This window comes from Anolis sagrei, chromosome 6 (assembly GCF_037176765.1).
Source record: "Anolis sagrei isolate rAnoSag1 chromosome 6, rAnoSag1.mat, whole genome shotgun sequence".
In the NCBI taxonomy this organism is placed as follows: Eukaryota; Metazoa; Chordata; class Lepidosauria; order Squamata; family Dactyloidae; genus Anolis; species Anolis sagrei.
In genome coordinates, this window is record NC_090026.1 from 69,251,842 (window position 1) to 69,268,767 (window position 16,926).

At 42.4% G+C, this 16,926-nt stretch overlaps 1 protein-coding gene across 3 annotated transcripts in view; it reads left to right on the plus strand.

The window, feature by feature from the left end:
• Window positions 1-8,720: 8,720 nt before the first annotated feature.
• The window catches only part of VPS41 (VPS41 subunit of HOPS complex), a 137,670-nt gene continuing 129,464 nt past the window's right edge, over window positions 8,721-16,926 (plus strand). For 2 of the 3 annotated variants that reach the window (XM_060781605.2, XM_060781603.2), the window contains exon 1: window positions 8,721-8,806. Coding sequence is in view for 2 of the 3 variants with exons in the window: in XM_060781603.2 (XP_060637586.2) it covers window positions 8,768-8,806 (39 nt within the window). In the remaining variant the exon portion in view is untranslated. The remainder of the gene's footprint in view (window positions 8,807-16,926) is intronic. The other variant, XM_060781604.2, reaches the window with a different exon arrangement.

The following is a 16,926-nucleotide window of genomic DNA, read 5'->3' on the forward strand; positions in this document are numbered from 1 at the left end:
TCTCTGTTTGGTGTCAAACTGTATTCTGAAAACATGACTCTGTTGCCATCATTTCTAGTAAGGCTTTGAGCTTGACACCAAAAGAGCCATCAAAGTTTAGTTGCTGTAACTTTCCTTATGCCATACATGTTGCCTACATGTTAAGTGTGCTAAGGGAGCAGAGGAGGCATGCCCCATCTGCACCTTATCACTATGAGAGTAATATAATGGTATTTCAACCCTGTAATACGGAGCATTCCCAGTTATTAGTCTTGTGCATGCATTGTTGCTTCATGTGTAAGACTAATAATTGGAAATTCCAATATAATGTTCATATAAAGATCCAAGTTGTAAACCTTTGGATTCTGAAGGCTCAATGCTGAAGGGTTTTAAGCTATTACCTTAATACAGCAACTCACAGCACTGGTGTAGTAGAGAATTACCAGACAAAAGCAAGATGATTCCTACCCGTATTGCTCTGGGTATATATGAGGGTTGAATGAAAAGTAATGCCTCCATCTTCATTACTTGGGTTTGGATAGGAATGTTTTAATAAATCAAACACAGAAATAATCTTTAGAATGTTCTCTTTAACTACCACTATTCACTTTTCCACATAATCACCAGACAATTGGATACATTTCCGCCAACAATGAGCAAGTTTTCTGAAGCAGTCACGGAAGAAGTCGATACTCTGTTTCCACAACCCATCGTGCATAGATCTTCCGATAGCAAAGCAATAATGTGACCCACACGTTCTTGTAAAATGCCGATTATGCTTGAAATTTCTCTCTGAATGATACGATTGTCCTGAATCAATCTGTCAACCTTTTTCTTGTGACATTCACTGGTTGCTGTCACAGGACGTCTAACTTTTTGTTTGTCATGCAAATAAGATGTTCCCACCTTGACATCTTTAAACTTACTCGCCCAACAAAGCACAGTACTCACATCAACACAATCATCATAAACAACTTGCATTCTTTGATTAATCTCCTTTGGGGGAACACCTTCTGCTGTGAAGAATTCAATGACGGCACATTTCTTAAGTCGCATTGACCGACCGTCTGTGCAGGGTTCCATACTTGGCACTTTAACAACACAACTGTTCAATGCTAAGGTTTTCCACCAAAATGGAACTGTAGAGGAGAGTCTACTGAACAAGACAGTACCTGCCGCATACCAGTACTGCCATCTGTTGAGGAGTTACGAAGGTGGAGGCATGACTTTTCATTCAACCCTCGTATCTTCATTACTAAGCAGCAATTACTTAACTTTGATCTGTTAATTCCAAGCTCTTGAGCAGATTATATATGGGTTTGATGGAGCAATGTTCTGACACAGTGTGGAATAGCTTGGTGCCACCCACCTCACATAGTTTACCTTTAAATACTGTAACGTAAACCACAAAAAATAATTTGAAAATATAAAGTGCTTCTGTCAACACAGTACCTTGAAACCTTTTATATAAGGTTTGCATGGATTCCCATAATATCTACTCAGACTGTACATTATTCATTTGGTATAACTGAAATTGAAACATTCCCATATTGCATGGATAAACCTCTAAAATATTAGCAGAATATCCATCTGCAACATTTTATGTATGGAAATCGCAACTCTTTAGGGCTTCTTTTAAGTCACTGCTTAAATATGGTTCATGCCTGTATTTATTCTAAATGGAAGCAGAGCCTTCATCCTGGAAGTATACTTTGACAACCTCCATCAATCATTTCCGTGTGCCAAAACTCAAACTCTTTAGTAGGTGGAAGGGTAAGTACTCCCCTTACACTTGTGTCAAAAGGGAAAATCAAACATTTTTCAGAGTAAAATACAAATGAGTTTTGACTGTGATCTATTTAACATGAATAGCAACATCATCAAAGCTTGCCATAGTAGAAAAAGACTGGGAAAGCAGAGAGATACATACTAATGAATATATAGATAGCACGTAAACAGAGAAAAACAGTAAATTCAGGATCTTCAAGCAAGGAATGAAGTGACAGTAAGTGAAATTACCATTTCTTTCTATTATGTTTACATTAAATCAAATCGTGATCATTCCTTGTTAGAGCTGACATCTTTTATCCCAATTGGAATATCACAGCATACAAATAAAGGAAAAGCATTATGCTTTGAAATTCTGTTTTATGTGCCTCTGTTAAAAGCAGAGGAATTCTACTAGAAACACGAGTGGGAAGAAACTGATATGCTCTAATACCATGTATATTCTGAGTATACATCACAGAATGGGTACAACATGGAGATAACACATAGTAGATCACTCATTCCCGCCAACTACACCCTGGCAGCCTTTGTAGAAACTGGATGAACATTGTAGGTGTGGAGAAATCACAACAGAGGCTTTTATCTGATTAGAATAATAGAATCATAGAGTTGGAAGAGACCTCATGGGCCATCCAGTCTAAGTCCCTGCCAAGAAACAGGAAATCACATTCAATGCACCCCGGACAGATAGCCATCCATCCTGTTTAAACACCTCCAAAGAAGGAGCCTCTACCACATTCTGGGGCAGAGAGTTCCACTGCTGAACAGCTCTCACAGTCAGGAAGTTCTTCTTAGTGTTCAGGTAGAATCTCCTTTCCTGTAGTTTGAAACCATTGTTCTGTGTCCTAGTCTCCAGGGCAGCAGAAAGCAAGCCTGCTCCTTAAGCCGCTCCTCATAGGGCTTGTTCTCCAGACCCTTGATCATTTTAGTCGCCCTCCTCAAGCTGGAATGTGTCCAGAGGAGGGCGACTAAAATGATCAAGGGTCTGGAGAACAAGCCTATGAAAAGCAGCTTAGGGAGCTGGGCATGTTTAGCCTGAAGAAGAGAAGGCTGAGAGGGGATATGATAGCCATGTATAAATATGTGAGAGGAAGCCACAGGGAGGAGGGAGCCAGCTTGTTTTCTGCTTCTCTGTAGACTGGGAAACGGAACAATGGTTTCAAACTACAAGAAAGGAGATTCCATCTGAACATGAGGAAGAACTTCCTGACTGTGAGAGCCGTTCAGCAGTGGAACTCTCTGCCCTGGAGTGTGGTGGAGGCTCCTTTTTTGGAAGCTTTTAAACAGAGGCTGGCTGGCCATCTGTCAGGGGTGATTTGAATGCAATATTCCTGCTTCTTGGCAGGGGGTTGGACTGGATGGCCCATGAGGTCTCTTCCAACTCTTTGACTCTATAATTCTATGATCCTCTCTATGACTTCCCTTCACATATTTATACATGGCCATCATGTCTCCTCGCAGCCTGCTCTTCTGCAGGATAACATGCCCAGCTCTTTAAGCCGCTCCTCATAGGGCTTGTTCTCCAGACCCTTGATCATTTTAGTCGTCCTTCTATGGATACATTGCAGCTTGTCAACATCTCCTTTAAACGGAGGTGCCCAGAACTGGACACAGAATTACAGGTGTGGTTTGACTAAGGCAGAATAGAGGGGTAGCATGACTTCCCTGGATCTAGACACTATGCTCCTATTTATTGAATAGATTACTTGAATAGAGAAAAAAAGTGGAACACTAGAACAACAGTTCCCAAACCTTTGCTAACGTGGAACCCTTCAGAAGACAGTAATTTTCTGCAGAACCCTAATTTAAAATGAAAGTTTTTCATGAGATGTGCTGTGCCGTCATACATTTTATTATTACAATTGGTGTCTGCATCAATATCTATTATAAGAGTTTGGGTTAACCTCGGGTTTGCTGAATGACCATGTTGCAAAATGATGCAGGTCTAAAGAGTGTGTTGCCAACACAAAATGTTTGGAAAGCTCTGCCCTAAAAGTTGGACTTCTGCAATGCACTGTACATTGGGTTACATTGTGTTACCTGCCACCCCAAGGCTGTGGAATGACCTGCCAGAATAGCTCAAATGGCTAAATGAGTTGCAATTTAAAACTCAGTTGAGAATCCATCTCGTCCAGCAGGCCTACTCAGTCAACTTTCAATCATGAGTTTTGATTTACTTTCTATTGCTACGATATATCAAATCTGTATCTGTGTTTGGTGCATGTTTTCTTTTAATGGTTTTTTATCTATGTGATTAATTGTTCATGTTTTTGTACCCTGTCTCCAATTATCAGGAAAGGCAGATAATGAATAAAATTTGTTATTACTATTGTTGTTATTATGTTATTAAAGGCACCAGATTCTGTCTGATCTTTGACAAGTAAGCAGGGCCAGCCTTGGTTGGTACTTGGATGGAGAGCATCAGTGAATACCAAGGTCTATACTATGCAGGGTGTCCATAAAGTCTCTTTACTATTTAAATTTCTTATTTGATACATAACAAGATTAGTACACAGAAAAAAGATCACTATGCTGGCTTTTGTATTTGATCACACGTCGGACACTTCCCAAGTGTCTAGGACTGTGTGATGTATCGTAAAATAATATGTGCAGATCCAAGTAGGGTGGTCTTTTGCAGCTGACAGATGGTAATTTTGTCAGCCCCAATTGTGTTTAAGTGCAGGCCAAGGTCTTTAGGCACTGCACCTAGTGTACTGATCACCACTGGGATCACCTTTACTGGCTTATGCCAGTTTCTGCAGTTCAATCTTTAAATCCTCATACTATGGAAGCTTTTCGAGTTGCTTCTTGTCAATCCTGCTGTCACCTGGAATTGCAACATCGAGGATCTATATTTGTCCCCCCCCCCCCCCAATGATTGTGAGGTCAGGAGTATTGTACTCAAATTATTGTAATTATTGTTGTTGTTATTGTTTTTAAAGTCACCAGATTCTGTTATTATTCATGCTGTAGTTTTTAGTCATCAGATCCTGTGTTATTATTATTATTGTCGTTTTTAAAGTCACGAGATCTGTTATAGAACTCCAATATGCTGATGACAATGTTGTCTGTGCGCATTCAGAAGACCTACAAGCCACTCTAAACACCTTTGCAAAAGCATACAAGAAGCTCGGCCTATCATTGAACGTTGAGAAAACCAAAGTACTTTTCCAGCAGTCACCAGCCAATCCCTCTCCAATGCCAGAAATATAGCTTAATGGTGTAACATTAGAAAATGTTGACCATTTCCTCTACCTTAGCAGCCACCTCTCCACAAAACTCAACATTGACACTGAAATACAACACTGCCTGAGCTCTGCGAGTGCAGCTTTTTTCTGAATGAAGCAGAGTGTTTGAGTACCGGGACACCTGTAGGGATACCAAGGTGCTTGTCTATAAAGGTATTGTCCTCCCAACCCTGCTGTATGCCTACGAAATGTGGACTGTCTAGAGACGTCACACACAACTCCTGGAACGGTTCCATCAGTGCTGTCTCTGGAAAATCCTGCAATCTCTTGGGAAGACAAGCAGACAAATGTCGGCGTGCTGGAAGAAGCAAAAACCACCAGCATTAAAGCCATGGCCCTCCGTCATCAACTCTGCTGGACCGACCACGTTGTCTGGATGCCCGACTACCGTCTCCCAAAACAGTTGCTCTACTCCGAACTCAAGAACGGAAAACGGGATGTTGGCGGGCAGGAAAAGAGATTTAAAGATGGGCTCAAAGCCAACCTTAAAATCTCTGGCATAGACACTGAGAAGTGGGAAGCCCTGACCATTGAGTGCTCCAGCTGGAGGTCAGCTGTGACCAGCAGTACTGTAGAATTTGAAGAGGCACGAATGGAGGGCGAAAGAGAGAACCGTACCAAGAGGAAGGCGCATCAAGCCAACCCCGACCAGGACCACCTTCCACCTGGAAACCAATGCCCTCACTGTGGGAGAAGATGGAGATCAAGAATAGGGATCCACACTCACCTACGGACCCACCAGAATACTGCCCCTGGAAGACTATTCTGTTCAGACAATGAGTAAGTAAGTACGTAAAGTATTAGTTTTTAAAGTCACCAGATTGTTGTTATTATTATTGTTATTATGTTTTTAATTTCAGCAGTTGGAAGCTAAGGGCTGTTCTATACAGGGTGTCCTTAAAGTCTCTTTATCATTTAAATAGTAATTACTGCTCAAGCAGGGAGCTTTGAGATGGTAGAACAGAAGATTTCCAGAGCTCTAGGTGCTCTTACTGCCTATTAGAGGGAAAACCAACTGATCCCCAACCCATCTAAAACACAGACATGTGCCTTTCACCTCAAGAACAGACAAGCATCCCGAGCTCTGAAGATCACCTGGGAAGGAATCCCACTGGAGCATTGCAGCGCACCCAAATACCTGGGGGCAGGCCCGTAGCCAGGATTTCGATTTGGGGGGGGGGGGCTGAGTTTGTTTTGGGGGGGGGGCGAGTCCGAGTGAAAGAGGGTCTACCCTAGCAAACCTTTTGTATCGTTACCCCAATACCCCCATGCATATGGGATATATTGAGTAGGGTGATCAGATCATGATATGAATAAACATAACAGTTTAAATAATGCACCAGTAAGGCCTTTTCGCAAACCACCATGAGAATTTCAGGGGGGGGGCTGAAGCCCCCCAAGCCCCCCCCCCCCCCCTCGGCTACAGGCCTGCCTGGAGTCACTCTAGACCGTGCTCTTACCTACAAGAAGCACTGCCTGAACATCAAGCAAAAAGTGGATGCTAGAAACAATATCATACGAAAGCTGACTGGCACAACCTGGGGATCACAACCAGATACAGCGAAGACATCTGCCCTTGCGCTGTGCTACTCTGCTGCTGAGTATGCATGCCCAGTGTGGAACACATCTCACCACACTAAAACAGTGGATGTGGCTCTTAATGAGACATGCCGCGTTATCACGGGGTGTCTGCGCCCTACACCACTGGAGAAATTACACTACTTAGCCCAGTGGTTCTCAACCTTCTTAATGTCACGACCCCTTAATACAGTTCCTCATGTTGTGGGGACCCCCAAGCAAAAAAAATATTGTTATTGCTACTTCATATCTGCAACTTTGCTACTGTTATTATGTAAATATCTGATATGCAGGATGTATTTTCATCACTGGACCAAATTTGAATAGTGGTGGGGTTGGGGGGATTAATTTTGTTATTTGGGAGTTATAGTTGCTGGGAATTATAGTTCACCTACAAACAAAGAGCATGCTTTACTCCACCAACGATGGAATTGAACCAAACTTGGCACACAGTTCTCCCATAGCCAACAGAAAATACTGGAAGGGTTTGGTGGACATTGACCTTGAGTTTAGGAGTTGTAGTTCACCTACATCCAGAGAGCACTGTGGACTCAAACAATGATAGATCTGGACCTAACTTGGCATGAATACTCAATATGCCCAAATGTGAACACTGGTGGAGTTTGGTGAAAATAGACTTTGCCATTTGGGAGTTGTAGTTGCTGGGATTTATAGTTTACCTACAAACAAAGAGCATGCTTTACTCCACCAACGATGGAATTGAACCAAACTTGGCACACAGTTCTCCCATAGCCAACAGAAAATACTGGAAGGATTTGGTGGACAATGACCTTGAGTTTAGGAGTTGTAGTTCACCTACATCCAGAGAGCACTGTGGACTCAAACAATGATAGATCTGGACCAAACTTGGCATGAATACTCAATATGCCCAAATGTGAACACTGGTGGAGTTTGGTGAAAATAGACTTTGCCATTTGGGAGTTGTAGTTGCTGGGATTTATAGTTTACCTACAATCAAAGAGCATTCTGAACCCCACCAATGATAGAATTGGGCCAACTTGCCACACCCCTATGACCAACATAAAATACTGTGTTTTCTGATTGTCTTTGACGACCCCTCTGACACCCCTCTCATGACCCCCTCAGGGATCAGAGAATTATGAACTGCACCAATGATAGAATTGGGTGAAACTTCCCACACAGAACCCCCATGACCAACAGAAAATGTTGTGTTTTCTGATGGTCTTTGGCGACCCCTCCAAAAACCCTTCGCGACCCCTGCAGGGGTCCCAACCCCCAGGTTGAGAACCACTGGCTTAGCCGGTATTGCACCACCTGACATCCGCCGGGAAGTAGCAACCAATAGTGAAAGGACCAAGGCAGAGACATCTCCAGCTCATCCCTTGTTTGGGTATCAGCCAGCACATCAATGACTTAAATCAAGAAATAGTTTTCTAAGATCTACAGAGACACTCGCTGGAACACCTCAGCAAGCGAGAGTCCAAAAGTGGCAGGCTCAAACCCAGAATCTCAACCAAATGAGAGACTCCCCCCTGGGCACACAGAGGACTGGGTGACTTGGAAGGCGCTGAACAGACTGTGCTCTGGCACCACGAGATGAAGAGCCAACCCCAAGAAATGGGGCCACAAAGTGGAATCCTAGACATGTGAGTGTGGAGAAGAGGAAACCACTGACCACCTGAGCCCTGCCACATGCACAATGGAGGACCTTCTTGCAGCAACGCCAGAAGCACTCCAAGTGGCCAGATACTGGTCAAAGGACATTTAATCAACTACCAAACTCACAAATTTTGTATTTTGTCTGTTTGCTTTGTTCTGTTAGAAATGTAATATAATTTGACTGGTTGTCCTGACACGACAAATAAAAAATTGAAATAGTAGAACCTGGAAAAACAAAAAAGAGGGAGGAACTGGCAAAAGTATCTCTGAGTATTTCTTGCCTATGAAAACCCTCTGAAACTCAAGGGGGATTTCCTAGGCAAGAGCTGAAGGGACACAAGCCCACTGAGAGTGGCGAGACAGAAGAGCCTGAGCTGCTACTTGCAAGGCGCCTTTCTTCCCGCTCAAATTAAGCCCCGCCCCCCTCCGCGCGTCTACTTCCGCTCCCTTGTGTGGAGGGCAGGCAGCCTGCGGGGCGGAGGAACTACATTACCCGGCACGCTTTGCGGCCGCTTCCTGCCTGACTACCTCACATGACAGCCAGTCTCAGCATGGCGGAAGCAGAGGAGAAGGTAAAGGCTCGGAAGAGTGGTAGAAACTCTGGGTGTTTGTGAGATTAGCGCGTGGCAAACTGAAGAGACGAGGAGAGAGAAAGGAGGCAAATGAGGCAGGGAAAGGGCTAGGGGAGACAAGGAATAGTTTGGGGGTAATTTCAAAAAAGGTGGTTGAATGGCTGGGAAGCGTCGCTCAAGGCCTTCCCAAGAGGACAGGCCTTTGCAGGTGTATATTGGGACCTCCATGAGGCGAACACAGAATGGGACAGGGCAGGCCCCTTGCGTAGAACATGACTACTGAGGCACCACACTCGCCACCTCATCCCATTCAGAGGGGAAAGCATGGGGGACCGTCCCTTTGGAGGTCTGCCTTCCCAACAGACTCACACTGGAAACTTAAGAGCTGGCAATACATTCCTCTTCCATTCACCACAAGATCAAGGTTGCCTTTTTTAAATCGAGAAAAACAACAACACCCAAAATCCAGGAGATCCCTGGCCCTGCCCAAAGCCCCTTACATTAAAGGAGACTGACACCAGTTTAAAACCACTGCTTTCCATGGGATCCTATTGTTTGTTTATTTATTTACGACATTTATTTATTTGTCGTGTCAGAGCAGCCAGTCTATTATATTACATTTCTAACAGAACAAAGCAAACAAACAGAAAAATACACAACTTGTAAGTTTGGTAGCTGGTTAAATGTCCTTTGACCAGTATCTGGCCACTTGGAGTGCTTCCGGTGTTGCTGCAAAAAGGTCCTCCATTGTGCATGTGGCAGGGCTCAGGTTGCATTGCAGCAGGTGGTCAGTGGTTTGCTCTTCTCCACACTCGCATGTCGAGGATTCCACTCTGTAGCCCCATTTCTGAAGGTTGGCTCTGCATCTCGTGGTGCCAGAGCGCAGTCTGTTCAATGCCTTCCAAGTCACCCAGTCTTCTGTGTGCCCAGGGGGGAGTCTCTCATCTGGTATCACTCATGGATTGAGGTGCTGGGTTCGGGCCTGCCACTTTTGGACTCTCGCTTGCTGGGGTGTTCCAGCGAGTGTCTCTGTAGATCTAAGAAAACTATGTCTTGATTTAAGTTGTTGACGTGCTGGCTGATACCCAAACAGGGGATGAGCTGGAGATGTCTCTGCCTTGGTCCTTTCACTATTGGCTGCTACTTCCCGGCGGATGTCAGGTGGTGCAATACCAGCTAAGCAGTGTAATTTCTCCAGTGGTGTGGGGCGCAGACACCCTGTGATAATACGGCATGTCTCATTATGAGCCACATCTACTGTTTTAGTGTGGTGAGATGTGTTCCACACTGGGCCTGCATGCTCAGCAGCAGAGTAGCATAGCGCAAGGGCAGATGTCTTCACTGTGTTTGGTTGTGATCCCCAGGTTGTGCCAGTCAGCTTTCGTATGATGTTGTTTATAGCGCCCACTTTTTGCTTGATGTTCAGGCAGTGCTTCTTGTAGGTCAGAGCACAGTCCAAAGTGACTCCCAGGTATTTGGGTGTATTGCAATGCTCCAGTGGGATTCCTTCCCAGGTAATCCTCAGAGCTTGGGATGCTTGTCTGTTCTTAAGGTGAAAGGCACATATCTGTGTTTTAGATGGATTAGGGATCAGTTGGTTTTCCCTGTAATAGGCAGTAAGAGCACCTAGAGCTTCAGAGAGCTTCTGTTCCACCATCTCAAAGCTCCCTGCTTGAGCGGTAATGGCATGATCATCAGCATAGATGAAACTCTCTGTCCCTTCTGGCAGTGGCTGGTCATTTGTGTAGATGTTGAACATGGATGGCGCAAGCACGCTCCCCTGAGGCAGGCCGTTCTTCTGTTTCCGCCATCTGCTTCTCTGGCCCTGGAACTCAACAAAAAAGCTCCTGTTTTGTAGCAGGTTTCCTATGGTGGTTGAATGGCTGGGAAGCGTCGCCCAAGGCCTTCCCAAGAGGACAGGCCTCTGCAGGTGTATATTGGGACCTCCATGAGGTGAACACAGAATGGGACAGGACAGGCCCCTTGCGTAGAACATGACTACTGAGGCACCACAGTCGCCACCTCATCCCATTCAGAGGGGAAAGCATGGGTGACCATCCCTTTGGAGGTCTGCCTTCCCAACAGGCTCACACTGGAAACTTAAGAGCTGGCAATACATTCCTCTTCCATTCACCACAAGGTCAGGGTTGCCTTTTTTAAATCAAGAAAAACAACAACACCCAAAATCCAGGAGATCCCCGGCCCTGCCCAAAGCCCCTTACATTAAAGGAGACTGACACCAGTTTAAAACCACTGATTCCATGGAATCCTATTGTTTATTTATTTATTTACGACATTTATATGCCACCCTTCTCACCCCGAAGGAGACTCAAAGCAGTTTTCTCTCACTTTCTCTATTTATTTATAATATTTCTCCTTCTCAGTGACTGAGATTTTTTTTAAAATGTGAATTGTGTCCTGGGGATGATGGAAAACAAAAAGAAGTGAAAGTGCCTGTATGGTAATACCTTTATATGAATACCTGGCACAAACACATTTTAATAGTGAGTGTAGTTCTGGTTTGCTATATCCCAAGAAGCATATTGTAGCTCTGGAAAAAAAGAGCATCAACGAATACCAACAAATACGTGTTTATAAAACTTTTTTTAAATGGCCTGAATTGTTGCCCTGTTTTTGTAGCGGGTGTAAGTTCAGGAAGGGCCTTTTCATAGAATCATAGAATCAAAGAGTTGGAAGAGACCTCATGGGCCATCCAGTCCAACCCCCTGCCAAGAAGCAGGAATATTGCATTGAAATCGCCCCTGACAGATGGCCATCCAGCCCCTGTTTAAAAGCTTCCAAAGAAGGAGCCTCCACCACACTCCTTCCTCATGTTCAGATGGAATCTCCTCTCTTGTAGTTTGAAGCCATTGTTCCGTGTCCTAGTGTCCAAGGAAGCAGAAAACAAGCTTGCTCCCTCCTCCCTGTGGCTGTCACATATTTATACATGGCTATCATATCTCCTCTCAGCCTTCTCTTCTTCAGGCTAAACATGCCCAGTTCCTTAAGCCGCTCCTCATAGGGCTTGTTCTCCAGACCCTTGATCATTTTAGTCGCCCTCCTCTGGACACATTCCAGCTGTCAATATCTCTCTTGAATTGTGGTGCCCAGAACTGGACACAATATTCCAGGTGTGATCTAACCAGAGCAGAATAGAGAGGTAGCATTACTTCCCTAGATCTAGACACTATCCTCCTATTAATGCAGGCCAAAATCCAATTGGCTTTTTTTGCTGCCATATCACATTGTTGGCTCATGTTTAACTTGTTGTCCATGAGGACTCCAAGATCTTTTTCACACGTACTGCTCTTGAGCCAGGCATCCCCCATTCTATATTTCTGCATTTCGTTTTTCCCGCCAAAGTGGAGTATCTTGCATTTGTCACTGTTAAACTTCATTTTGTTAATTTTGGCCCATCTCTCTAATTTTCTCAGAAAGGAGGTAAACAGAAGTCATTACACTGTTGACTTAGGGTCCACCTACAGGGCCCCATATGCTGGAGCTGATCTGAAGTAGGATACTTCAAATCAGCCTTCAGGGAGTCCGCACAGCCAACTTCTGAGCCCTGAAGCTGGTTTAGCACTGCAGGATGGTCACCCTTACTATTTCCCTCATGTCTTTGACTTCGCGGTGACCTCCTGACACAAAATTGCTGGTGAACGTCACATGTAGTTATGGTGCTGGAGCATCAATGACTTTGGAGATGGAGGAAGGAAAGGAGGGATTGCTCCCCCTTTATTCAAGTGCTTGGCATTCCATTCAGTGTCAGTACATGTGGTAGTTGCCACTAAACTGAGAACACAATGATGGTGGTAAGTGACATTTCCCCTGGCCACTTCAGCTTGGATAAAGCAGAGCGGCTGTGTAAAAAGTGGTATCCAGATACAGCTCAACTGTTTAGACATGCCCAAGTAAGCTACAAAGCTTTAGGAATTTCCTCACCTTTGGGTAACATGGGGCGGTTTGCCGAATTGGCTGCATACGTAGGTGGACACCACGAAATCCATTCACTATTGCCTCACCTCATTTGGCTCATGTAGGTGTGCTCTTAGTTTGTTTAAAAGGGAAACTAGACAAATGCATCTAAGCTGTCAATCTCTTCTAGTCTTGGTGGTTATCATCAGACACAACACGATTATATGATTAGATAAATAATTCCAGTGAATAGCAGTTGCCGGAAAATAGTGCTAGTATGGAGAGACATCACTCTTGTGTTCTCCTTGCTGCTGTCTGGATATCTGCATCACTTCTATGGGAAACAGAATGATGAGCCAGATGGGACTTTAGTTTTGTCCAGCTGGGGTCTTCTTTTGACTGGCTTTTAATATTGATTCAGTTAATTTTGTTCTATCTGCACTTTCTAAATTATGTTTAATGCTGTCCTTCTCTTGAGTTATTGTGGTTTTTAAGTTGTATTTTATTGTAAACCATTTTAGAGTTTCTTTAAAGGGCAAAAATGTTAATGATTTTATAAACATTTATTTTGCATTCTGTGTCCTAAATGAGACCTCATAACACAGAATAAAGCAAAGTACAACTAAGCACGACTATAATTAAAATGTAAAAAACAGCAAATAAACTGTCCCGTTAAAAAAATTAAAACAGTCTAAATGCATTTAGAACACACTATTTTTATTTATTTATTCACCCTTTCTCTACCTTGAAGGGTACTCAAGGTGGCTTACATATATTTCTTTATTTATTGTATTTATATACTGCCTTTCTCAGCCCGTAGGCAACTCAAGGCCGTTAACAGGGTAAAATTCAATGCTTACAATATCATAAATACAATTAAAAACATAACATATAACAAAAACTAAACAAATCAATAAAATATAAATTCATAGTGTCTCCCTGTTAAAAATGTTGTCCGGTCTCATTGTCGTCATTCCATTTTCCTATGTCAGTTACTCTGCATTTGAAAATGCTTGTTCAAAAAGCCACGTCTTGACTTTTTTCCGGAATGTTAAAACGGAGGTGGCTGATCTAATATCTATGGGGAGGGCATTCCACAGCCGAGGGGCCACCACAGAGAAGGTTCTGTCTCTCGTCTCCGCCAAACGTACTTGTGATGAAGGCAGTAATGAGAGCAGGGCCTCCCGAGGTGATCTTAAGGTCCTAGATGATTCATAAGGGGAGATGCGTTCCAACATGTATTGGGCCAGAACCGTTTAGGACTTTATAGGCTAAAGCCAGCGCTTTGAATTGTGCCCAGTAGCAAACGGACAGCCAGTGGAGCTAGCACAACAGAGGAATGGTACTCACCCTTAGCGCCGCTCCTGTTAGCAATCTGTTTGCCGTTTGTTGGACCATTTGAAGCTTCCGGACAGTCTTCAAAGGCAACTCCACGTAGAGAGCATTGCAGTAGTCTACATGGGATGTAACCAGAGCGTAGGCTACCGTGGCCAAGTCAGACTTCCCAAGGCAGTTATAGACAATTATTCAATGCCTTGGAACACATACGATTTCAATGCCTTAGAACACATACTTTAAATTACATGCTTTCAATAATTATTCCAAAATTATTTAAAATGAACTTCTTTATCCTCAATAAACTTTAGTAAAGATATAGGTTTAAAGTTATAGTATGCTCCTGTGTAAGAATGACATATATTTGTGCGTGTGTATTCATTGAAGGTACATTTTCTTCATAGACAAATCTCCAAACTCCATTGTATACAGCATCCTTTCAAACGGCAGTCTTGTATGCTGAATTGATTTGGGTGATTTGAATGCAATATTCCTGCTTCTTGGCAGGGGGTTGGACTGGATGGCCCATGAGGTCTCTTCCAACTCTTTGATTCTATGATTTGCTAATTAAAAAGTAATTCATTTCAATACATATTCCATTAGTATCTTATTTTTAAAATTCTGTGACAAAATATATATGGACAGAAGATTCTTCTCTGGAAAACCCTCCTCCATAGAATTCAGACTATTTATTGAAAGTCAGGAAACATACTTCATACATTTAAAAACTGTGAGACTGATATTTTTGGTCCGTTTTTCGAAATCCCAATAGAAGAGTTTATGATAGGATTTTGGTAGGATTTTTTGGAATCAGAAACTGAATGTAATTTTGAGACAGAGCGACAGGTATCACAGTTGACTGCTGTTTGCTGTCTGCCATGCTTCATGTGAGAATCAAAGACAAAGTAGTAGCAGGAAGAGGTTCTTTTTAACTGTAGGAGAACTTTTATGCTTGAAGATAGACAAAGCAAAGAACTGGGGTACTTGGGGGAAAATACTCTGGAGTTATTTGTTTCCTTCCTATGTAGACATCTCATTTTTATTACTTTGTTAAGTTGGCTGCTGCTTGCTATCATTTCTTGTGTCACTCTGTATTAGGGCTTCTGAAACATTTTCCACTCTCAAACCTTTCTTCCCAAGAAATTTTTATGTGACCTTGGGTATATAGGTATATTTTTGCTGATAATAAATCAACATTTGCAAGACTTGCTAAAGAATCTGATTTTTCATTTGTAAAGTACAGCTGAAGCATTTTTTGCATGTCCACTTTAAACACTGCACATTGTTGCAAACAGATTTGTGTAAATGGGTGGTGTTCAGAAACCTTTTACTGTTGCTAAATTTGTCGTGATGCCAGCATTGAGCTATGGAGTCAGGATTCACAGTTTAAGAAGCATTGCTCTGTTATGAAGTGCCTGAAGATAACATATTACTGTCCTGCCTTTATCCATGAATACTAATGTTTTCATTTGTGACTAGCAAGACCTATTATAGAACTTAACCTTAGCTTCCTTCAAAGTTTCTACTGTGATTTTTTTGTTCCTTAACCATTGCTTCATAACACATTAAAATCTATGCAAACCACAATTCTCTTGCAAACTAGGAATTGTAACCATAGCTTGAAGTTGGTTTGAACATTGTGGTTGTAAGTGATTTTGATTTTTCATTAGCCTTTATACACTGACCATTTATTTATTTATTTATTTTATTTACTTTGCTTATATACCGCTGTATCTCAAGCCCGAAGGCGACTCACGGCGGTTCACAAACAGTAAAAACAGTAGAAACAGCAGTGGTTCCATACAACATATAACAATTGACTTAACACATTATCCATAAATTACCAATAAGCAATTACAATGCACAATTATTACAAAAAACAACCGTACCCAATCTTCTCATCATCCAAGCGTAGTCCAGGTTCGTCGTCCATTGTTCCATTCCTATGTTCCATTACCAGATTGCACTAAATTACTCAAACGCCTGCACAAACATCCAGGTCTTCACCTTTTAAAATTTAATGCAGTTTCAAACCAATATCTTCAGGAATAGGGGTAATTGGTGTAACCAGTTGAGCAAAGGCATGTTTGACCACAGCCAAGATTAATGTATCCATAGTGAAGGCAAGATTCAGAGCAATTTCCCCATTCAGTATCAGCTAAACTCATTTTACTTAGTTATGGCTTTCTGCTCTCAGTTTGTACTAACATTTACTGGTTGTCTTTTGGAAGTTGTTTGTATTCTCTTATTTTATGCATTTCATAGGCACTCTCATCTTATTTTAATGACTAAAAATATAATAGCATTTTGAGAATAAGAAACAATGAAAGTAAATCAGCTAATGAAGCTGATCTTTATTTGCCTTTTCTCTCTCTCTTCAGCATAAAAGGCATTCCATTCCCAGAGTGGCAATTTTGTGGTAAAATGACCATGTTGTTTATTTATGGTCCATGGTTTGATCTCTGGCATTTCAATAAAAATTGGCTTCAAAATATTGGTTCAGAAAAATCTCTTTGTCATAGACCTTGGGGAGCCACTGTCAGTCAATATAGACATTAATGGACCATTAGTACAATGATTTGATTCTTAGAGTTTTGCATAAGATTTTTTAAAAATCATATGAATTATTCAACATAACCAATACTTGGAAGCCATAAATACTCTGCGTTAAATCAGCACACTCACTGTAATGGTTGCGACTCAAAGAGTGATGGCACCAAGCAATCTTGTTTTTGAGATGTTGCTTTAGAGACCTCTCCAAGATAATTTAAACCAGAATTTAAAACTAAACCAGAAGAGTTATGATATGTAAGAACTGTAAAGATGATATTGAAATCTGAGCCATTGAGCACAAGTGGCAACTTGAGGGA